This window comes from Myodes glareolus, chromosome 21, assembly GCF_982192425.1.
Source record: "Myodes glareolus chromosome 21, mMyoGla1.1, whole genome shotgun sequence".
Taxonomy (NCBI): Eukaryota; Metazoa; Chordata; class Mammalia; order Rodentia; family Cricetidae; genus Myodes; species Myodes glareolus.
The window spans coordinates 16,921,253-16,941,341 of NC_142046.1; the positions used below are offsets into that span (position 1 = coordinate 16,921,253).

Consider the following 20,089-nt stretch of genomic DNA (forward strand, 5'->3'; position numbering starts at 1 on the left):
CTAGAATCCACATGAATCAATCACCTGCCAAGACAAAAACGTCAACATTCACCACAGGGCAGGACCCAGGGTCTCATGACAGGAAAAGCATCCACTCAGCCCACAGAGAGCCAGGCCAGCCCTGACTCACGTGGAGGAAGAGAGACTCCATCACTGTGGGACCAACGGCTCAAGGGCTGGAATCATTCGCAAAACCAAGGCTCTAAAGCAGATAGTTTGTGGGTTGTTTTTGAAGCCAATCTAGTAAATGATGGGAAGATCGGAGTCTTGGCAAAGAAGCCGGAGGCAGAAAGAAGAACCAACTGAAATTTTAGGACTGAGAAAAATAATAGCCCAAATGAAGACCTTGCTAAGTGGGTCAGAGGGGGAAGGGGGATGGGATTGGAAGGGTTACGGAGCCTGATGAAGTTCACTATAAGTTATGACATCTGATAAGCAGAGAAAATGAAAACGGAAGAGAGCCCCAGGGACCTATGACTAACAGGTGTGTCACTGGAGCACCCGAGAAAAGCACCAGGAACAAGTGGGGTCAACGATGTGAGTACAGCCATCTTGGCTGTAACTGCCATTCTGCCATTGGGTCACTCTGCTGCATCCCGAGCTCTAGAGGACAGGGTCATCCAGACAGACAGCACATGTGCGCATGACCCTGGAGCTGGCCTTGCTTTTCAACCCATGCTGGGCATGTGAGTAGGTTTTGGGAAAAGCCAGGCACAGTGTGCATTAGGGAGCTGCCTGGGTTGTTGTTATTGAACACACGCCTCTGTTCCAGGTTTCCTCTGATCTCTCTTGCTCTGACTCTGGGCCTGTCTGCCCATTTGTGGATTGCTCTCAAACACTGGACCAGGCTTCTGAAACTGTGCAGGGAATGATTTAAAGTATAAAAGTCGGGGCTGGAGTGAGGGCTCTGTGGTTAAAAGCCCTGGCAGATCTTCTAAAGGGCCAGGGTTCAGTGCCCAGCACTCCATCATACAACTCACAACTGTCTGTGACTCCAGTTACAGAGGATCTTGTGCCCTCTCCTGGCCTCCATGGGCACTGCACCCATGTGGTGCACATACATACACTCAGACATAAAATAAAAATAAATAATTTTTTTTAGAAAGATTAAAAGTCAAAGACCTTGGACACTTCAGTGTCACTAGCTGGGTCCCTTGACCCCTCTCCCATGTATACTTTGGCAATTTCATCTTGCTGGCTGTTCTAGAATGGCTCAGAGTAGGTTAGCTGTCCCTATAGGCACCCCAACAGAATTGTCAACTACCACAGCTACTCTGGCGCCCATGACTACAGACTGACATTTGCTCAGCTTCTAGTTGCCAGCTTTACCTCTCTGCCACCTCACAGATGGATGCATCCCTTCCCCCTTATCCTGGCAACCACCCGGAGGCACGCAGTGCCACACAGTCTTACCCTCCTGAGACAGTCGTCCTCATTCAGGCGCTCCTGGACCAGGCTGATGAGCATCGAATTGGGAATCCTCTGGAGGAGAGACACATGGTGTGAGGTCCCCAACTCCAGCCTGGTGGGGGGGGGGGCAGACACGGGCCGCACCCTTGACAGGGCCCCTGAGCATTCCCCCCATAGAAGGTATACCCATACCATCCCTTCCACATTCTTGAATGTTTTACTACCCAACGCCATGCCTACATCATGGGGAAGCAGCAGGCTTCCCCAACCCTCAGGGTCCCTGTGGCTCGTGAGTGCACAACACACGCTGTTCTACGCCCCATGAATCCAGATAACAGGCTGTTGAAGGATGTGTCTGTGGTTCCCAGTAGTGGTGATGCTCCTCAATGAAAGGAATGGTGTCTTTGGCCTCTGAACCCCACACAAGGTAGGAATGGGAGCCAGTTGGCTGAGGCTTGAGGGGGTGTGCACACCTCTCTCCAACCGCACATTTGATGACTTCACACTGCTGACCAAAAGCTGACTTTGATGAGAGTGTTCACACCACTGGGCAAATGACAGAAGGTCTTACCCCAAAGAACTGGGCATCAATGTTGACCAACAGACAATGGTGCCAGCATCAGAATAGCGCCAATGACACATTCCTGGAAGCCTGACTTTTATGTGTCAATAACGCATGAGAATCATGAACCACAGCTAGGACCTTCACCTCAGGTGCCACCTACCTTTGTTTTTGTTTGTTTGTGTTTTCTTCTTCTCTCATTGGCCTGGAACACTCCAACTAGGTTTGGCTGACTCCCTAGCCCCAGCACCCTTCCTGTCTCTATCTCCTCAGTGCTGGGATTACAAGCATGCATGATATGTGTCTGGTTTTTTTGTTTTTGTTTTTTTGAGACAGGGTTTCTCTGTAGCATTGGAGCCTGTCCTGTCCTGGAACTTGCTTTGTAGACCAGGCTAGCCTCGAACTCGCAGAGATCTGCCTGCCTCTGCCTTCTGAGTGCTGGGATTAAAGGTGCGTGCCACCACTACCTGGCATGCCTGGCTTTTTAACATGGGTGCTGGGGATTGAACTCAGGTCCTCATGCTTGTACAGCAAGCACTTTACCTACTTAGCCATCTCCCCAGCATCACCTCCCATGACCCCTGGTTTCTTTAACTCCTACATAGCCAAGGATGACCTTGAACGACTGAGCCTACTGCCTCTATACCTCCCGCGTGCTCGGATTACTGGGATCTAATCTAGGGCCTGATGCATGCTAGGCAATCTATTTAAGGGAGCCACATCTTCAGCCCAGCCAGTGGGTTCCTGGAACCTGCCCCAGGAGTTCTGAATTTGAGAGCCTGCATTTCCAACATGGTCCCAAGTGATGGCATTGCACCTGGACTGGGACCTCACATGGCCTGTAGCCTAAAGAGACCTCAGAGTCAAAGGGTCCACCAGGCTGGGAGCCACTGGCCAGTGAGGCCGCTTTTTTGTTGGTGCCCACATCCTCCAACGGAGCTCCCCAGGGTTGGCAATAAAGAGGGAGTGGATAGGTAGCACCTTCTCTTCCCGTCCACTCCCTGCCAGAGCGGTTTGCATGCCTGGGCCATGTTCCCAGGGCTCAACCCCCTCCCTGATGCCATCTTCTCACGCAGCATTCAGACAAGTACAGGAACACAAGAAGCAGCTGCCCAGAAGCACAGAATCTAAGCAGTCAAAGCACACAGTTGAAAGGTGTCAGGCCCGGGTGGGGTGCATGCCTCTGGATGCCTTCCCAGCAGGGGCTAGGTGGTGGCTTTGAGGAAAGCCCATCCCAAATGCCCCCTGCTGTCCCCTGCCACTGTGCTGTCTAGATGGCAGCTTTGATGTGTCACATCATCACAGGGGCTTCTGGGCTGCTTCCAGAAGCCCTGCCAGACTGTCTTTGCAGGAGTCAGGCCGCCTCCTTCCAGAACCATGTAACTCATCCTCCCCCTCCCCCACCACCCAGGCCTGGCTTACGGGGAGAGGCAGAGACAAGTAATTGGAGCCCTTGTGGTTTCTCCTGGGCACAGCCGTAAGTGCCCAGTTAATGTGGGATTCCCCTCTGTATGCTGTGAATATCATTGGTTAATAAAGAAAACTGGCTTGGCCTGATAGGGTAGAACAGAGCTAGGCAGGGAAACTAAACTGAATGCTGGGAGAAAGAAGGAGGAGTTAGGAGAGAAGCCATGTAGCCCAGTCTGGGAACTTCAGCCAGTAAGCCACAGCCACATGGCGATACACAGGTTACTAGAAATGGGTTAAATTAAGATATGTGTTAGCCAAGCTAATGGGCCAAGCAGTGTTTTAAATAATATAGTTTCTCTGTGGTTATTTTGGGTCTGAGCTGCCAAGCAGCCAGGAAACAAGCGGCTCTCCTCACAAAACCCAGACTCGCCGTGGGGCCAGTCTGCTTTCTTGGTTTCTTAGGGACAGCATTGGCTGCATCTACTTCAGCCGGTCTGGGTTTTGTTCTCTTCCCGGCAGCTTCTAGTGTCGCCTCTAGCAGGTGTGGGGCCCAGTGGTGGGATGACTGGTATGTCACCCCAGTGTACCTTTGTCTCTTGAAGGACATGCTGGATGCTTGGAGGTGCCAGGCAATTGGGCTGTGCCTGGTGCTGCCCATAAGACCACTTAACTTCCTGGATTGGTCTTCATTTCACGCAGGAATGGCATGAGTTTGGGTCACTTATCACCAGGGTCCACTCTCGGGGACCCTAATGTCCCTGGGTCACCTAGGTGGGCACATCAATGCACAGAACAGACTCTAACAGCATAGCAGGAGGGGAGGAGCTGAGAGCCCCCGGTCTGCCTTCCACAGATAGCTCTGTCAGAATGGCCAAGGACCTTTCCCTGGTCCAGAAGTTAGGAGTGGGTAAAGGCACTTGCCACCGTGCATCCTGATGACCCAAGTTCAATTCTTGGTGGAAAGAGAATCTATTCTTCCAAGTTGTTCTCTGACCTCCACAAGTGCCTTGGAGCCTACATGAGTGCACACTTGCGCATACGCATGCACATACACACATAATATAATTTAAAAGTAAAAATTTGTTTTCTTTTGTTTAAAAGAACATTTTCCAGATTCTTATGCAAAGCTCAGCTGCTGCAAGTTAGCAGGAAATTAAGGATTGGCAGAACAACCGCTCCTAAGACTCTGGAGGGAGAGGCAGAAGTTGGGGGACAGGGGACAAGAAGGAGGGAATGAGAGAGGCAGAGTCCACCACAAGGCAGCCAGTGACACCTAAGGAGGGACAGGCAGTGTTGGCCCTGGGATTCGGGAGGCTGTCAGACTAGCACAGAAGCCAGCAACCAGGTTTTGGATATGTAGACACAAAGCTGGACCCAGAGGCACAGGCCTGTAGTCTCTAGTCCCCGAGAAGTGCAGGCCAGCGCATCAGAAGTTGGAGCTCAGAGTCAGCCTGGGATGCAAGGGGAAAATACATTGTGAACGCCGTGGAGACCTGAATTAGGAATAACCCAGCATTCCAAACTCAGGTCACTTATTCACTCCACAAAAAAGGCAGCTCTGCTCCGATGCCACACATTTCAGAGGACACCCAGACACAGCAATTATGATGTAAATAACCGCGGTGACAGAGGGGAGTCTGCTGGGTGGAGCTGGGCCTCTCGTCTCACAATTCCCGAGAGGGTGTCTTTAAAGGTTGTGCCTTGATCCCACTCCTCAGGACTGGCTCTAAAGGCACAAGGCCGGGCCAGGCCACAGGTGGTTTATAAGGTGCCTGGGGCAGAAGACACTGTGCTGCTGGAACTGGGTGGAGGGGACCCTGGGGTAGGCAGTTTGCACTTCCTGCAGAGAATCCAATCCTAAAGCTGTGAGGCCTGACTTGGGAGCCGCTGAAGCCAGGACCTGGCCCGTGAGGATCTCAAATCTCCTTCACATCTTTGTCGTATAAACAAAGAGCCATGCGATCCTCAGTGTCTTGGGGGACAGTCCTGCCCCTTATGGCGTCCTGACACTTCGATTCCAGGATCCTCCATGTCTGGCAGCATCACAGCCCTGCTCTTAGAAAAGCCTTGAATGAACCTTAGCTCCGCAGTCTGGGCACACCTCCCAGGCTTTACCTGTGGCTCAGCAGGTGGCTGGGTCACGTGTCTATTGTCTATCCGCTGTCTCTACCTGCTGCTGTCTCCTTTAATCTCTGGTTTTGACAAAAAGGTGTCCTTTGGCAAGGTGGATGACTGAAGGTCACAAGTCTGACTTGAAGGTCAAATGTGCTTGTGTTTCTGTCTCACAAGCGAGCCAGCCCAGCTGATGTATTATATGGCTTCATGCCCTGGGGTCTAAGCACTAGAAGGGCCAACAGGCCTTGACTGTGGCCAGGGCACTGGGCAAATGTGGCTCTGAGATGGTGGGGCTGAGGGGACCTGGATGGTGGCCCATACGCTGAGTATCAGCAGACCCGAGGGTGCCACAGGAGGAGGACGGAGCCTGGACCTCAGAGAAGAATGCCAAGACACATCCCCATTCTTTGACCCAAAAGGAATTTTGAAAAAAAAAATCTTTGCATTTGATTACAGAGAAACAGTGTGCTGAAATACAAGACAAGGAGGTAAACGAGGCAGAGATGCCAGCCAGTCTAGGTGGGTTCCAGGTTCACTGAGAGACCTGGCTGAAAAAGAACATGTCTGAGCGTGATTGAGGAACACACTCCTCATCAACCTCTGGTTTTCACACACACGCATGTGCAGCATCATGTATGCACACACACACACACACACACACACTCATACACCAAACACACAAAAACCAATTTTTAAAAGACACTTGGCTATCTGGGCATTGTTGGGGGCACAGAGGTCCTGTGCTCACAGACAAGCACCAAGAGAACCAGGAATATTAATCATGCAGGGATGTCTTCTCCATGGAGGAGATAAAGTCAAATACCCACAACCTATCTGGAAAGTCAAGAGTGGATTCTATTAACGACCTGGTGACCTTTTTGCTATCTGTGGAGACTTCACCCATCTTTTGCTATAGGTGCAGGCCTCACCCTAATTTCCCAGGATGATTATCCCAGACTCTTCCCTCCTTAGACCCTTACCCATCCTTAGGGGAGATGCCACATGTGCCGTATGTCCTGGTGACCTGTATGCTATCGGTCAGAGATCATTGGTGGGAAATATTAGTTTCAGGTGTGTTGCTTTTGTTTATATTGCATTTGTTTAAGTCTGTGAAGCTGTGATTCTTGGCCTGTCTAAAACCCCTGATGGTCTAATGAAGAGCTGAACAGCCAATAGCAAGGCAGGAGCAAGGACAGGCTGAGCAGGCAAAAAATATAAATAGAAGGAGCCCCTAGGAAAAGAGGAGCAGAGAGTGAGGAGAGAAGGATGTCAGGGGCCAGCCTCGGCGTCAGAGTGAAAGTAAAGTATACAGAAGTAAGAAAGGTAAAAGCCCAGAGAGAAAAGGTGGACGGGATAACTTAAAATAAGAAAAGTTGGCAAGAAAGCCAAGCTAAGGCCAGGCATTCATAACTAAGAATAAGTCTTCTTGTGTGATTTATTTGGGACCTGGGTGGCAGGCCCCGCAAACGAGCCAAAAGATTAAAACCACTACAACAGACCACACTAGATTCTAGGCCTTTTAGCCACAGAGCCCACCCTTATGGTCACACCTACTATATAAAAGAATCCCTTTGTAGGCGCATGTGCACCTGGAATTGCACTGATTGGGCTGACTGTTGCCTGGAAACCTTTACCCCAACTGTACTGTTAGAATATGCTGATAATGAACCGCCTGACATTAGACTCCCAGAAGTCTGATCCAGTCTGACAAAGTCTGCACTGGGTTTTAACTCATCTCTTTGGTGGTTCACATCCCTGTATGGCACTTGCAGGGACCCCAGAGGACACGGTGTGTGCTGCTAATCCCAGCACTTGAAAGGCTGTCAGGTCTGGGCTGGGGTTATTTGGCGAACACAACAAAGCTGGTAGGGTCTGGGAAACAGCAGTCTCAATCCTTGTGGGCTGCACCAGGAACAAAAGCATGAATGGGAAGCACTGAGGGTGCACACAGGGCCATGGGGAACCCTACAGCGTCAGAGAAACACTTCCAAAGTCTAGCATGGGGTTGCTGTGTCTGATGGCCACCCCTGAAATCACAGCGCAGCCCAGTCCCGCAGTCCAGGTATGGCCACCAGGCCCCCTCTGTGGGATGAAGATGCGCTGCCCCCACCCCTTCCTCACTGGACTGGACTACGGTGTCTTAACCAGGACAAATCATTGCTCTTTACCTGCTTTCCTTCAAGGAAGGGCCTGGCCTCTAAATTCCCCCTTTCCTCTGTCATATCTGCCTGCATCTTATTTTACCCAAGACTCATTCAGTTCATTCAAAAGAAAATGGAGGACTGGATAGACGGCTCAGTGGTCAGGAGCACTTGATTCTCCTCCAGAAGACCCGAGTTCAGTTTCCAGCATCCACATTAGGTGGCTCACAACCACTTTTAACTCCAGCTCTGGGGGATCTGATGCCCTCTGAAGGCCTCTGAGGGAGTGCGCACACACACATGAAGAAATCATCTAAAATATATTTTTAAAAAGAAGAAGATGGAAGTTAGCCAAGTGAATAGGAAGGTGGAATTCTGAAGCCACAGCTGCCCTGGCCCTGGCCCAGGGGCCAAGCTTACCTTGTAAATCTCGTAGTGTTTCTTGGCTTCCTCAGCCATTTGGGAAAACTCTTTATTTAGTAAGTTCTCCTTGGTGATGAGATTGCTGTTGAGGTGTTTGCAGAGCCACATTGCCTGAAGAAATGAAAGCAAACACCTTAGGTATAACTCCACTGGGTGGGGGCGATGGCTCAGTCAGTGAAGTGCTTTCCTTGCAAGGAGAAAGACCTGAGTTCAACCCCTGGAACCCATATAACAATTCCTGGCATGACGGCACACTTGTAACCCCAGTGCTGTGAAGGTGGAGACAGGAGCATCCCTGGGGCTTACTGGTCAGGCAGTCTAGACTACTAGCAAGTTCAAGGCCAGTGAGACCCAGTTTCTGAGGAGGTAGATGATGCTAATGAGTGTAACTCAAAGACATCCTCTGGTCTACAAGCATACACACACACACATAGTTGCACAGACACACACAGACAACACAAACACACACACAAATACACACAGAGATATATACACACATAGAGATACACAGACACAGAGACACACACAAGGCCGGGTATGGTAGCTTGTGGCTGTAACACTAACATTTGGAAGCTGAAACGGGAGAATTGTTAAGTTTGAGGCCAACTTGAACAAACAAAAAACAAAACAAAACAAAACAAAAACCAATGGAATTAAATCTGCCAAATCCTTCTGTATTTCATTAGAAAAAGATGGCTGAGGAGTCGGGGCAGTAGCTGGGCAGTGGAGAAAAGGCTGGCCATGGGAAACAGTCATTTGTGGGTGGCTGGAGGAGGCCCCCCAGCAGCAGACATAGCCGGTTCACCCAGCATTGGCTCTGTGTGGCCGTCCGCCCCTGGGTCTTCCTGAGCTCTGTGGACCACGAGGAAGAGGTGGAGGTAGGCCTCTGTGCTCCTCACCTGCTGTGCCCAGCAAATCCCTTCTAGGGATCAGAGAGGACCGGTTACCTAAAGGACAGCTGCCCTGTTGCTGAGAACACAGCTCACTAAGGGAGCCCAGCAGGTGCCTAGATGCATTAGGTCATCATGGATCCCAGCCTCAAGATCACTGGCCATCCAGGCCCAGCCCCAGGGGTGACCACAGCCTCTGTAGGAGACCCCTGGAGCCTGCAGTTTTCAAAGCTCTGGCAATACCAAAAATAGACAAGTGGGGGAACCTCTGCCTCTAAAAATAGCACAATGGCGGTGGCGGCATTCAGGGAGGCTGACGAGAAAGGAGGAGAACAAAACAGGAAAACTGCATATGGAGGCACAGAAGGCTGGAGAGACGGACGGACAGACGAATGACAACAGCTTCATTGACCCTCACAGTGCAGCACACACAGGTGTCTTGTGCAAGGATCACCCATCTTAGTTCCTTTTTGAGGTAAAGTGCTCAGTGGGCAAGAGACAGCCTAAGCCTACTGTCACCCAAGCTTAGAAGGTAGAAAAAGCCCTCAGATTGTCATAATTCTACTACACCTGTGGAATTTAACAGCTACAACCAGGGACTAGCTTGGTGTGTTGGGGTGCCCGATGCCAATCTTGACAACTTGAGTTGGATCCCAGGGACCCACGTGGTAGAAAGAGAGAATCAACTCCTATAAGTTTCCCTCTGACCTCTATATATGCACTATGGCTCATGTATGCCTCCCCCCAAATAATGCACATGTGTGCATGTACACACATACAAAATAAGTAAGATATAATAAAAGTTAAAAAAAAAAAAAAAAAGAAAGCCTGCCGGGTCGTGGTGGCGCACGCCTTTAATCCCAGCACTAAAAGGCAGAGGCCTTTGCCCTTCCCACTTCAGCTATTTCTCAGTCCACACTGAGACTCCATAACCGGTGCCCCTAACATACGCAGGCCGTTGGCCCAGAATTCCTTCTAGAAATGAATTCTTCAGCTACAGCTGGGGGAAGGCCCCGGTGCTTCTGAGGTATCTCCTGAGTACTGCTGAGGTGTATCCAGGAGAGGACCCCAGGGTGCCTCTGAGGTGTAACCAGGCAAGGGGTGGTGCCCACGTGTTAGGCAGCGCTCGTCCCTGAAGGGCTGTGTGACTGTCGTTTTCTATATTCTGAATTCCCACCTGTGGTGGTTTGAATGAAAATGGCCCCCATAGGCTCTGAGGGAATGGCACCATTCAGAGGGGTGACCTTGCTGGAGAAAGTGTCACCGGGGTGGGCTTTGAGGTTTCAGGAGCTCAAGTCAGGCCCAGTGGCTCACTTGCTCTTCCTGCTTCCTGCTGATCCAGGTGTAGAACTCGCGGCTACCTCTCCAGCACCAAGTCTTCCTGCATGCTGTCACGCTTCCAGCCATAAGGATAAGGAACTAAACCTCTGAACTGTAAGCAAACCCCAGTTAATTGCTTTCCTTGTAAGAGTTGCTGTGGTCAGGGTGTCTCTTCACAACAATAGAAACCTTAACTAAGACCCTGGCTATGAACACACACTGCCATGTACAATGAGAAAGTGGGCAGGAAGAGGAGAAAAGGGCAGACAGGTGGTGCACACCAGTGCACAGCTTCCTGTCCACCGGAGCATGGATGACACCTTCTAGAACCACATTTAATCTAATGCACTTACGATGGTGGTTTTCCCTGAGGCAGGCGGACCTAATATCACGACCTTCGGCACTGTGGAAGAAAAAGATTTGGCTGTCAGCGCTGGGCGTGACAAAGCGGCCTCCCCTGTCTGTGCTGCATTGGGTCTATTTCTTTCCTCCCCAGATTTCATTTCTGCCAGTGACACGGTCATTCATAATCCTGAGGCTGGGAGACGCTCGCGCCCCAGAACGCATTCTCTGTGTTTAGAGAGGTAAGCGATCACAGAGATGGTTTATTTTTCTGTCTCCGCGGGGACACGGACACAGTAACTTGTTCGCCAAACTAATGAATATCAAAAACAATTGGGATTTTCAAATGCCATAAAGCATTTTAAACAGGGACTTTGTCTTGGGAACACTCTTTCAAATAAAGTTGTATTTTATGTAAATCGACCTTTGATGCTTTATATATATATATATATTTATGCCTTCTTATTTAGCAGAATGTATCTCCCACACACACCCCGTCAATTTATAGAAGAAAATAGTGAAAGAAGCCTGCAGTGTATGGGTCAGATTTATAAAACCCAAGGCAGGGAAGTCTGTGTTTTCGAATGCAGGCATTTCTAGGCAAATTTTTTAAAACCCTGGCAGCTTATTTGTGGCTGTAAGTCCTGGCTCTGGGATAGTCTTGGTTCTAGAGAAGCCCTGGAGTGTCATCTGGGATACCATGGAACAGTTGCTGGTAACTGGAAGAGAGAGAAGCCTATTGCAGTAAAAGGGTGGGATGGGGTACCAACAAGGTCAGATGGACACCCGAGCCCAGGATGGCTGCCAGTGAAGTGTCCTAAAGATGTCACCTCCATATTACTTGTCCAGAATGAGTCCCCTGAGCCTTAGGACACACGGATGCTGTCTACCCAACTCTCTCGAGGCTCAGCTACCCACGTGGAGCTGGAAGGACTTCTCCGTGCACAGGAGAAGCATGGATGACTCTGGGGACAGACACGGAGATGGAACCAGACAGTATCCTTTAGGCCAGCAGTTTAGAGGCCAGCACATGGTCACTCCGCTAGACTGCTTGGGTTCAAATAGATCTCGGCCCCAATTCCCAGTACCTCTTCGATTCCGAGGTGCAGGTGGAGAAGAGTGTGAGATGACACCCTCCCCCCGCCCCGCCTCACCGCCAGAACTCTGAAAATTTCACAAGTAGCACAGGACCCATCAGAGAGAGGATGGGATTGCGGACGTAATGGGGCTCCACGTGGCGGGCAGGCTAGCAAAGTGAGCCCGACACTCTGGGTACCACAGTGCTCTGCTGGCCTGAGTCCCAGGATCTTTGGGGTTCCCTTGGACCTTCAGGGGTATAGCTTCCAGAAGGCTCAGATGGGCCCTGTTTATTCTAATAGCCTTGGGGCTCAGAGAATCCCCAAGGGAACCCCCTAATGACTCCCTCCGCTGAGAGTCCTAGGGCAGCCCCTTTCTTCCCAGATAATGCTAACATATGTCCACTTATTGCCTGTCATTCCCTGTCAAGAATGTCTTTGCCTCAGCCCAGCCAGGGGACACTCTGGGCCCTACTGTTTAGCTTCTTCCTGCTGAGGCTACACCAGGTTCCACTGTGGAGGAACTGGCTCAGCTACTTGTAGCTGCTTCTCTTCCACTGCAGTAAGCTTCATCAGCAACCTAAAAACAGGGGCACTGCTGTCCCCAGGAAATGTCCAGCTCTCGGAGGACAGGTACAAAGTCTTATCCACATGAACCTTTCCACAGAAGTTAATATTGCAGGGCCACCCACACAGCAGAAACTGCAGTGGCCACCTCAGCTATCCCCTGGGCCTTGATGAGACCACTGAGAGTCACCATTGCTGCCACCTACAAAAGGCTCCCTTTGCCAGTCAGCATTGTAGGGAACTGCAAAGGACCCATGGGTGGCCAAGTTGAGCCAGGCTCTAGTAAAAGAATAGAGGATCACAGAATCCAACACAGCTGGGGAGCCATGCCAGGGCTACCCCGCCAGGAAGGATACTCCAAACAAGGCCACAAATGACCTGGAGGAAGAAGACTGCTGTTCCAGGCACTGATGCCACAGCCTTTGTCCTTGATGCTTTGCAGTTCACAGGGTTGCCACCAGCCACCACCATCCAGGAACCGTGCCTGGCAGAGCCGCTGGTGAAGGGCGGAGGGTGGGCACAACACACGACACAGGCTGTGTAAGAGCTGGGGGCATTTTTCAGCATTGGCGCAGGGCTCAGGGCAAGGAGCAAGGAATCCATTTCTACTCCAAGACACAGGCCAAGGCAAGGCCTCTCATGCCTCGCCTCTATCTGAGTGAGAGCTGTCATAGCAGGTGGAAACACCATTTGCAGCTCAAGAATGGAAATGAGGTGGCTCTGTGGACATTAGGTCCAGGGAAAAGGATGGTGGGATTGGAGCCAGAGTTTAATCTAGAGTTTGGAGAGCAGCAGGGAGGGTGACCAAAGGCAGAGAGGAACAGGAACTGGGGACACTGTTATGACTATAGAGAGAGTACCTGCCCGGCCAAAGTCAGGATGCGGGAGGCTGTTGTGCCAGCCTGCACTGGTGCCCATGCGAGCCTACCCTGGCGCCCATGCGAGCCTGCACTGGCGCCCATGCGAGCACACACTGGCACCCCGAGCCTGCACTGGTGCCCATGCAAGCCTACACTGGCGCCCATGCGAGCCTGCACTGGCACCCCGAGCCTGCACTGGTGCCCATGCGAGCCTACACTGGCGCCCATGCGAGCCTGCACTGGCACCCATGAGAGCCTGCACTGGCACCCATGAGAGCCTGCACTGGCACCCCTTGCTCTAAGCACAGACCTTTGCCCACCCCTCAGAATGCCACCAGCCAGATCCAGGGTCCCGGGATGGCAGTGCTGGAAGGTAGACGCATCTCACACTGAGCGTGTAACCAGGACATCCAGCCATAAAGTCCAGCTCCTAGCCAGTATGTTCATTTTGGCAAAGGCCATGGGCGGGGGCTACAGGGGGAAATGTTCCTCCCCTCCGTTCCCAGCTCCTGTAAGTGGCGCCCAAATTATACACGCCTAAGAAAATACTTTAAAGAGGAACATCGTGGCCCTTCTTCCCTCCCCGTTTCTCATACTCGCTTATGTGATTAATTTCAGTTTCTTAAAATCTAACTTGAAACTCCAGCCTAGCTCATGAGTAATTATTTATAAACAGTGTCATAAAAGGTTGCTTGACTGCCAAGAGTAATCAGACTCCTCCAAGCACTTCAAAGGGAATCAAAGAACCTTTCCATCCATGAAGCCTTTGGAGGCTTAACTAGGAACACGATTTAAAATTCACAAGGAACCCCTCAGGTATCAGAACTCCAATACAAGGCTTTCCTGGACAAGCGTTTGATAAGAAGCGAAATGCTCCATTATATCCACCGCTGCCTGTGCTAATATTGCCCAGGGCCACCGTAAATGCTCACTTTGTACTAAATGCTTTTCTGGAGGCAAAGGGGCTGCTAGCCCGAGTGTGGGGGTTCCTTCCCTCCCTCCAGGGCATGCTCAACAGGCTGGGACGAGTTCCTCCTCCGTGTCAGTCGCTGGTCAGTGTTTTGTGTGCCCAGGTTTGTCCTGCTGCCAGCAAGCAGGAAGGTGGCTCTGGTGACTAGAAGGCAAGCAACTCTTACCGCTGCCCAGAGGTGTGAGGGAAATGCAGGCTGGATGGCATGGGACCCTGCTAAGTTCCAGAGGGGCATGGCTCAAGCTGATCCCACGTGTCTTGTCTTAGACACTCTAGAAAAATCACAACAGCAAGGTGGCCTCCCTCTACCCATTGTTTAGCCTTGCTTTTCTGGGAATGAAAGTCTATGAAGACCCCATCCAAAGACACAGATGTCCCATAAATGCTCAGCCAAGGCCTGAGACCACGGTGGAGAACCGGGGGATAATTAAGCCTCTGAAGCCGTGGTTATGGGACCCAGCATGAGTCCTGAAGAGCTTCCGTGCTAGAAGGAGACACCCATCCAGATGAGGGGTGGGAGGCTGACCATGGCGAGGAGTCCCCAACATAGGCCTGGATTCCACTCCCTGCAGCAGAGGGTGCTGTGTGGAATAAAGAGGGGACTCCATGAAGAGCAGTCTGCAAAGCCACAACCCTGGAGATGCGTGGTAGGTGACCACGAGCAGATTGTCACACAGGGAGGAGCTAGCCATCCAGCAGGCAGCAGCTGTACTTGGTCAGACCAGGATGATGACACGGGGACTTGAGAAGGCTGGTGCAGGGCACCTGATGCTGAAACACTAACCTGTAGTCACCTAGTAGTACTAAGACAGGAAGAGCAGGCAAAGCAGCCTCAAGTTCCAGGCTTTCACACCCGGCCTGAGGTTTACAGAAGCCTGAAGGTTATTAGTTCAAAAAATTTCCCCCACGGTGGGGCATGGAGAGAGCTCAGTCACTAGGAGCACTGGCTGCTTTAGCCAAGGGCCTGGATTCAATTACCAGCACCCACATGGTGGCTCATCTGTAATTCCAGTTCTAGGGGATCCAATGCCCTCTTCTGGCCTCAATGGGTACTGCATGTACATGATACACAGACATACACATACAGGCAAATACACAAAAAAGAAACAAAAATAAACCTTAAAAAAAAATCCTCCAAGAGGCATACCCACCCAAACAGGACATTCATACCAACAGTAAATAGGGCAATGAAAAATTTCCAGCACAGTATAGTGACCAACCAACAAGGGAGGGGCAGAGAGAATTGCCCGGGACAGGGTATGTAAGGCTGGAAGAAGGAGGTGGAGTTCTAGGGGACCGAGTTCTCTGACTCTCTCCTGTCACAGCTCAGTTTCCACCACCCCCTGGTCAAAACCTCGACAGAGTACTCGGGTACCCAGACTCAGCTATTCCCGCCTTGAAAGAGCCTCAGAAAAGGACACTGTTGGGGCTCCCTTTTAACTCCCTGCTGGGGTCCATGTGCTAGACTTGAGCTAGAAGAGGACCCTCATGTCTACCAAGGTGCAGGGGCAGGACATGTGAGGAAGGCTGGTGATCTGAACACATCCACAGGCATGGAGCCTGCTCCAGCTACCTGGGCACATTCGCAGGCATGGAGCCTGCTCCGGCTACCTGGGCGCATCCGCAGGCATAGAGCCTGCTCCGGCTACCTGGGCACATCCGCAGGCATGGAGCCTACTCCAGCTACCTTTAAAAGTGGGTTTCTAAAGATTTGTTCCAGTTTTATTTCTATTGCTAACTGATAAGATACTATGACAAAAGAGATGTCCTGTTTTTCAGAGCAGGGTTTCTCTGTGTAGCCCTGGTTGTCCTGGAACTCACTATGAAGACCAGGAAGGCTTCGAACTCAGGAATCTACCTGCTTCTGCTTCCTGAGTGCTGGGATTAAAGGCACATGCCTCCATACCCAGCTCAAACATAAACCTAACTTTTATTAGGTGATTTAGCATCATTTTGGACTGTAAGCATCCCAGTTTCACCATGGGTGCATCTCAAGCCTTGAATGCTAATTTTAGTGGAAGATAAAGCTTCCTCAGGACTGCTAGTGGACCAACCGTTTACAACCAACAAGACAGCAGATCCCCAAGTGGCTCACCCAGGGTAGAAGAATCCTCCCTCTACCTGGCAAATCTACCACTATGGGATGCAGGAAGTGGCCCAGCTCATTGGAGGGCCTTTCTCTTCCCAGCTCTGCATGTGAGCCTCCGGTCTGGCCAACCCGCTTTTGGCTGAGGTCTGGGGAGTTCGGCAACTCATTAGCAGGTACTGATAATGAGACCCTTGGAAAAGTCCGAGTGCTTGCCTGTCTAGGTAGAGCAGAAAGCAAACTTCACCTGACAAGCAGAGTGATCAGAGAGCTTAAACCCAACAGGCGACATCGGTGAGGGCAGGCAGAAGCATTAATAATTGATTACATGGGTCGTTCTGGGCTTTGCATTTTAATAGCTTGGCAAGAGAGCTTTTCTTAGACTCAGAAAGAACAAGAAGGCCTTCTCCAATTAGCAACTGCAACTTGTCCAAGTACCCTCCCCTTCCTGTCCTATTCTGATCTCCCTTCAGACACAGCTAGGAACAGAGGGCTTCTGGGCTGCAGCCAGGATGGGTAGGGTCCCTGGTGGAGATGGTGGCACACACACTGGAGTGAGTACTCACCGCCGTCATTGTTCCGGCGCAGGTGGTTGATCATGAAGGAGATGGGTTCCTCCGGCTGGTGGATCAGGACCTGCTCCAGCATGTTCTGTGGGCACAAGCAGATAGCAGGAGATTAACACCTGCAGGGCCCCTGGTTGCCATGGAGATCACCTAGTGGGGCATCTGCTGGGGTCGCTGGCAGCAGAGGCCTGAGGAAGTCTAAGCAGCAAGCCTCCCACCCCTTCTCCCTTTGTGCTTCCCACACAAGCCTTCCCTTGGTCCTGCACTGTTGCCCTGATGCAGGGCCGTAGTGATAGGTGGCCTTCCAGAATGCTTCCTGTTCCTTGACCTGGCTACTTGACCATCAGATCACGGTGCACCCAGGTAAATCCCTGCCGCTCCATGCTTCTGCACAGGCCTGCCATGTGCACCTGTGTTCCCTGCCTCACCTCACACCTGCTCTACCTCTCCACGGGTTCTGGAGGCTTCCCTGTCTGCACAATTGCAACAGGTGCCCAGTGCAGATGTTAGCTGCTCCACAGTGGGACAGGATACTTGTCAGCCAAATATCTACAGTCTTGAGTACCCAGGCCATTTCATCCAACTGAGTAAGTATATCTGAAAAAGCAATTGTCAGGGTGGCACCAGGAACCTGGAGAGTTGACTGGAGCTGGGCAGCAGGGTGGGAAGGAAGGGGCTTCCACTTATGAGGACAGGTGTGCAGGGCAGTCGAGAGCACCAATGGGAAGCCCCATTCCAGCGCATCTCTAGATCTCACCAGCAATTCTCTTCCTTTCTTAGGGCCTCAGCTCTCCTCCCCTCACCACCCACCCTTTGTCCAGTGGCACAGCTGGGCTCCCTCTGTGCTTGGGCATGTAGCTGCTTGCTTCTTGGCTAAGACGTTGCATAGACAGTGCATCCGAAAAGCACGTGCTCCAGATGGGTAACGCCAAGAGTGTTTCTCAGGACAAGAAGAAAAGAAGCTGAGTCCGTGCCTGTGAACTGAGCTCTGGAAATGGTGGCAATGGGGGTGAACAGCAGGGGATCTGCGAAGCCCCTCGGATCCACAGACATCTGAGAAGATTCCACAGAGTCAGATACACTACCGCAGAAATCCAAGTGCAGGGGAAAGGGGACACGATCCAGTACCTGCTTCCGTGTCATGGCTTTGATGACACCCATCTTAGATGGTTCAAGGGCAGGCAGGAAACGAACACCATTTTTATAACTTCCTAAGGCTAACACAAAATGCTTTTGTTTTCTCTTTTTTTTTAAAAAAATATTTATTGATTGATTGATTATGTATACAGTATTCTGTCTGCTTGTATGCCTGCAAGCCAGAAGAGGGCACCAGACCTCATTACCTCATTACAGATGGTTGTGAGCCACCACGTGATTGCTGGGAATTGAACTCAGGACCTTTGGAAGAGCAGGCAATGCTCTTAACCACTGAACCATCTCTCCAGCCCTCTTTTTTGGGGGGGGGGGGTGATGGTGATCAAAACAGTGGAGATACTACTCAGATGAGCTGAAAGCTTTGTTGTTGATACAACATCAATACAACTAGAAAACAGGTCAGGGTCATCAATCTCCCCGTCCCTGTCACCCACCCCCCAACATAACTGCTTTATTTGTGAATGGCCACTCTCTGTTTCCCCTCACCACTAATACATTCTAAAGGAAGCATGCTGGCTGGAGACTCTGGTTCCTTGGCCTGGGCTCATGTCACCATGGCTCTGTTTTGGGGGGCTCAAATACCTCAAACTGCAGAATAGGACACTGGGCTCTAGTTTACCCTTGGCCCCCAGAATCATTGAGTGCCTAAGAGCTTACCAGACCAGCTTTTAAAAAGCCTTTTGCACCTGCGGGGAGCACATGTGGACCACACAGAGGTGGTGACAGGGTTTGGCCTACGCCACAGGGGGTTGGGAGCCAGGACAGGCTGGGAGCCAGGATAAGGGCTTTGGAAAGGCCAGTTCTAAAGATAAAGACTAAGTAGAAAACAGGCTGCCTTAGAAGAAGCCGCCGGATAGGGATGTCATCTTGAACTTGGACAGCCCCATGAACCTGTCCCAACAGGAATGAAGACATTCTAGTGAGACAAAATACATATGTCTCCTCCCTTTGACTGACAGCTGAGACAATGGTCACTGAGAAACTCGAATTTCCCAGGAATCTCATGCTGGGAGAAGGAAAAGGTTGAGGCCTGGTGCCAGCCAGAGATTCCATATTGTTCTTATAACTTGTCGGACCAGCTTGCAGGAGAGAGTGGACCTGAGACAAAGAAGGGTCAGTGATGGGTGGGACCACACGATAAGGCTGCTTAGTTAAACACACCTCTGCCCTCTAAATCTAAAACTCCAGTCCGGACCCCAAAACAGAACCTAGCGGGAGAAGATCACCAGACTTTTATGTGTTCCTCATCCCAATATGGTCATATGGGACAAATCTTTCTCTGTTTTTCACTCTTGCTTGTTTCCTGAACTGGTCTTTTGAAGTCAGGTGGCTGATTCTACCTTGTTTAGGCGGCCAAGGACCAGTTTGGTCACCACAATTCCAAATGAGGCCCTGGAGACTACCGCAAGATTTCATAAGTGGAGAAACTGAGGACTACCCCCCCCCCCCCAAGCACCTCTCCCTCCGTGCTGTTAGCCTGGCCCCTGAAGTCTTTTTGCCGCATTCCCCACCCGCGGGCGCCCGGTCACCCGGTCACACCTGCATCATCTCGAAAATGTGGTTGTCCTCCCCGTACTGAAGCATTTCCGGGGGGATGAGGTGCGGGGCAGTAGCCGCATCCATATCTCGGACTGCTTGCAGCTCCCTAGTAACCGCGTTGCTGGGACGCCAGGCTGTGCGTCATCGGTGCGCGCCTCCTCTGGGGCAAGTTCTGGTTCCCCGTTCCATCCATTGCAGCACTGACTGCAGTAGGCTCTCCCTCCCCAGGGCAGAGGGACCCCCGACGGGCCACACCGCAAGGACTCCAGGACGCCCGTGGGGTCACAGTGCAAGGATCCCAGGATGCTCCAAGAGGGCACAGAGCAAGGACTCAAGGATGCCCCAAGGGGCCATCACGTGAAAAATCCCACAACGCCCCAGGGTCCACAGCCCTAGATTCCCAGGCCCTCCTGAGAGAGATCGGATCCCAGAAACCTGCTTCTGGTGCAGCCACCGTGTGAACCTGGGTGCTTAGGGTCCAACCCTGACTCCGCACCTGGACCTCAGTTTCCCCATCTTTAAACGAAAGGCGCTAAGCGCAGATACGGATCTGCTAAGCAGATGTGGATCCGGTATCTGCAAGAGCAAAAGTCATCTGCAGCCGGGGTCAGCCGGAACCTGGGCGGACCTCTTGGTTTGGGCTGCCGGGCCATGTGA

The 20,089-nt window shown here is 51.4% G+C and overlaps 1 protein-coding gene across 3 annotated transcripts in view; it reads right to left on the reverse strand.

The window, feature by feature from the left end:
- The window catches only part of Ak8 (adenylate kinase 8), a 120,178-nt gene extending 100,126 nt beyond the window's left edge, over positions 1–20,052 (reverse strand). The window contains exons 1-5 of one of the 3 annotated variants that reach the window (XM_048431879.3): positions 19,929–20,052; positions 16,739–16,823; positions 10,625–10,674; positions 8,059–8,172; positions 1,414–1,482 (exon numbers count right to left, since the gene is read on the reverse strand). In XM_048431879.3, coding sequence (XP_048287836.3) covers positions 1,414–1,482; positions 8,059–8,172; positions 10,625–10,674; positions 16,739–16,820 — 315 coding nt within the window. In that variant the 5' untranslated portion in view covers positions 16,821–16,823; positions 19,929–20,052. The other 2 variants (XM_048431878.3, XM_085681452.2) reach the window with 2 other exon arrangements.
- Positions 20,053–20,089: the final 37 nt, after the last annotated feature.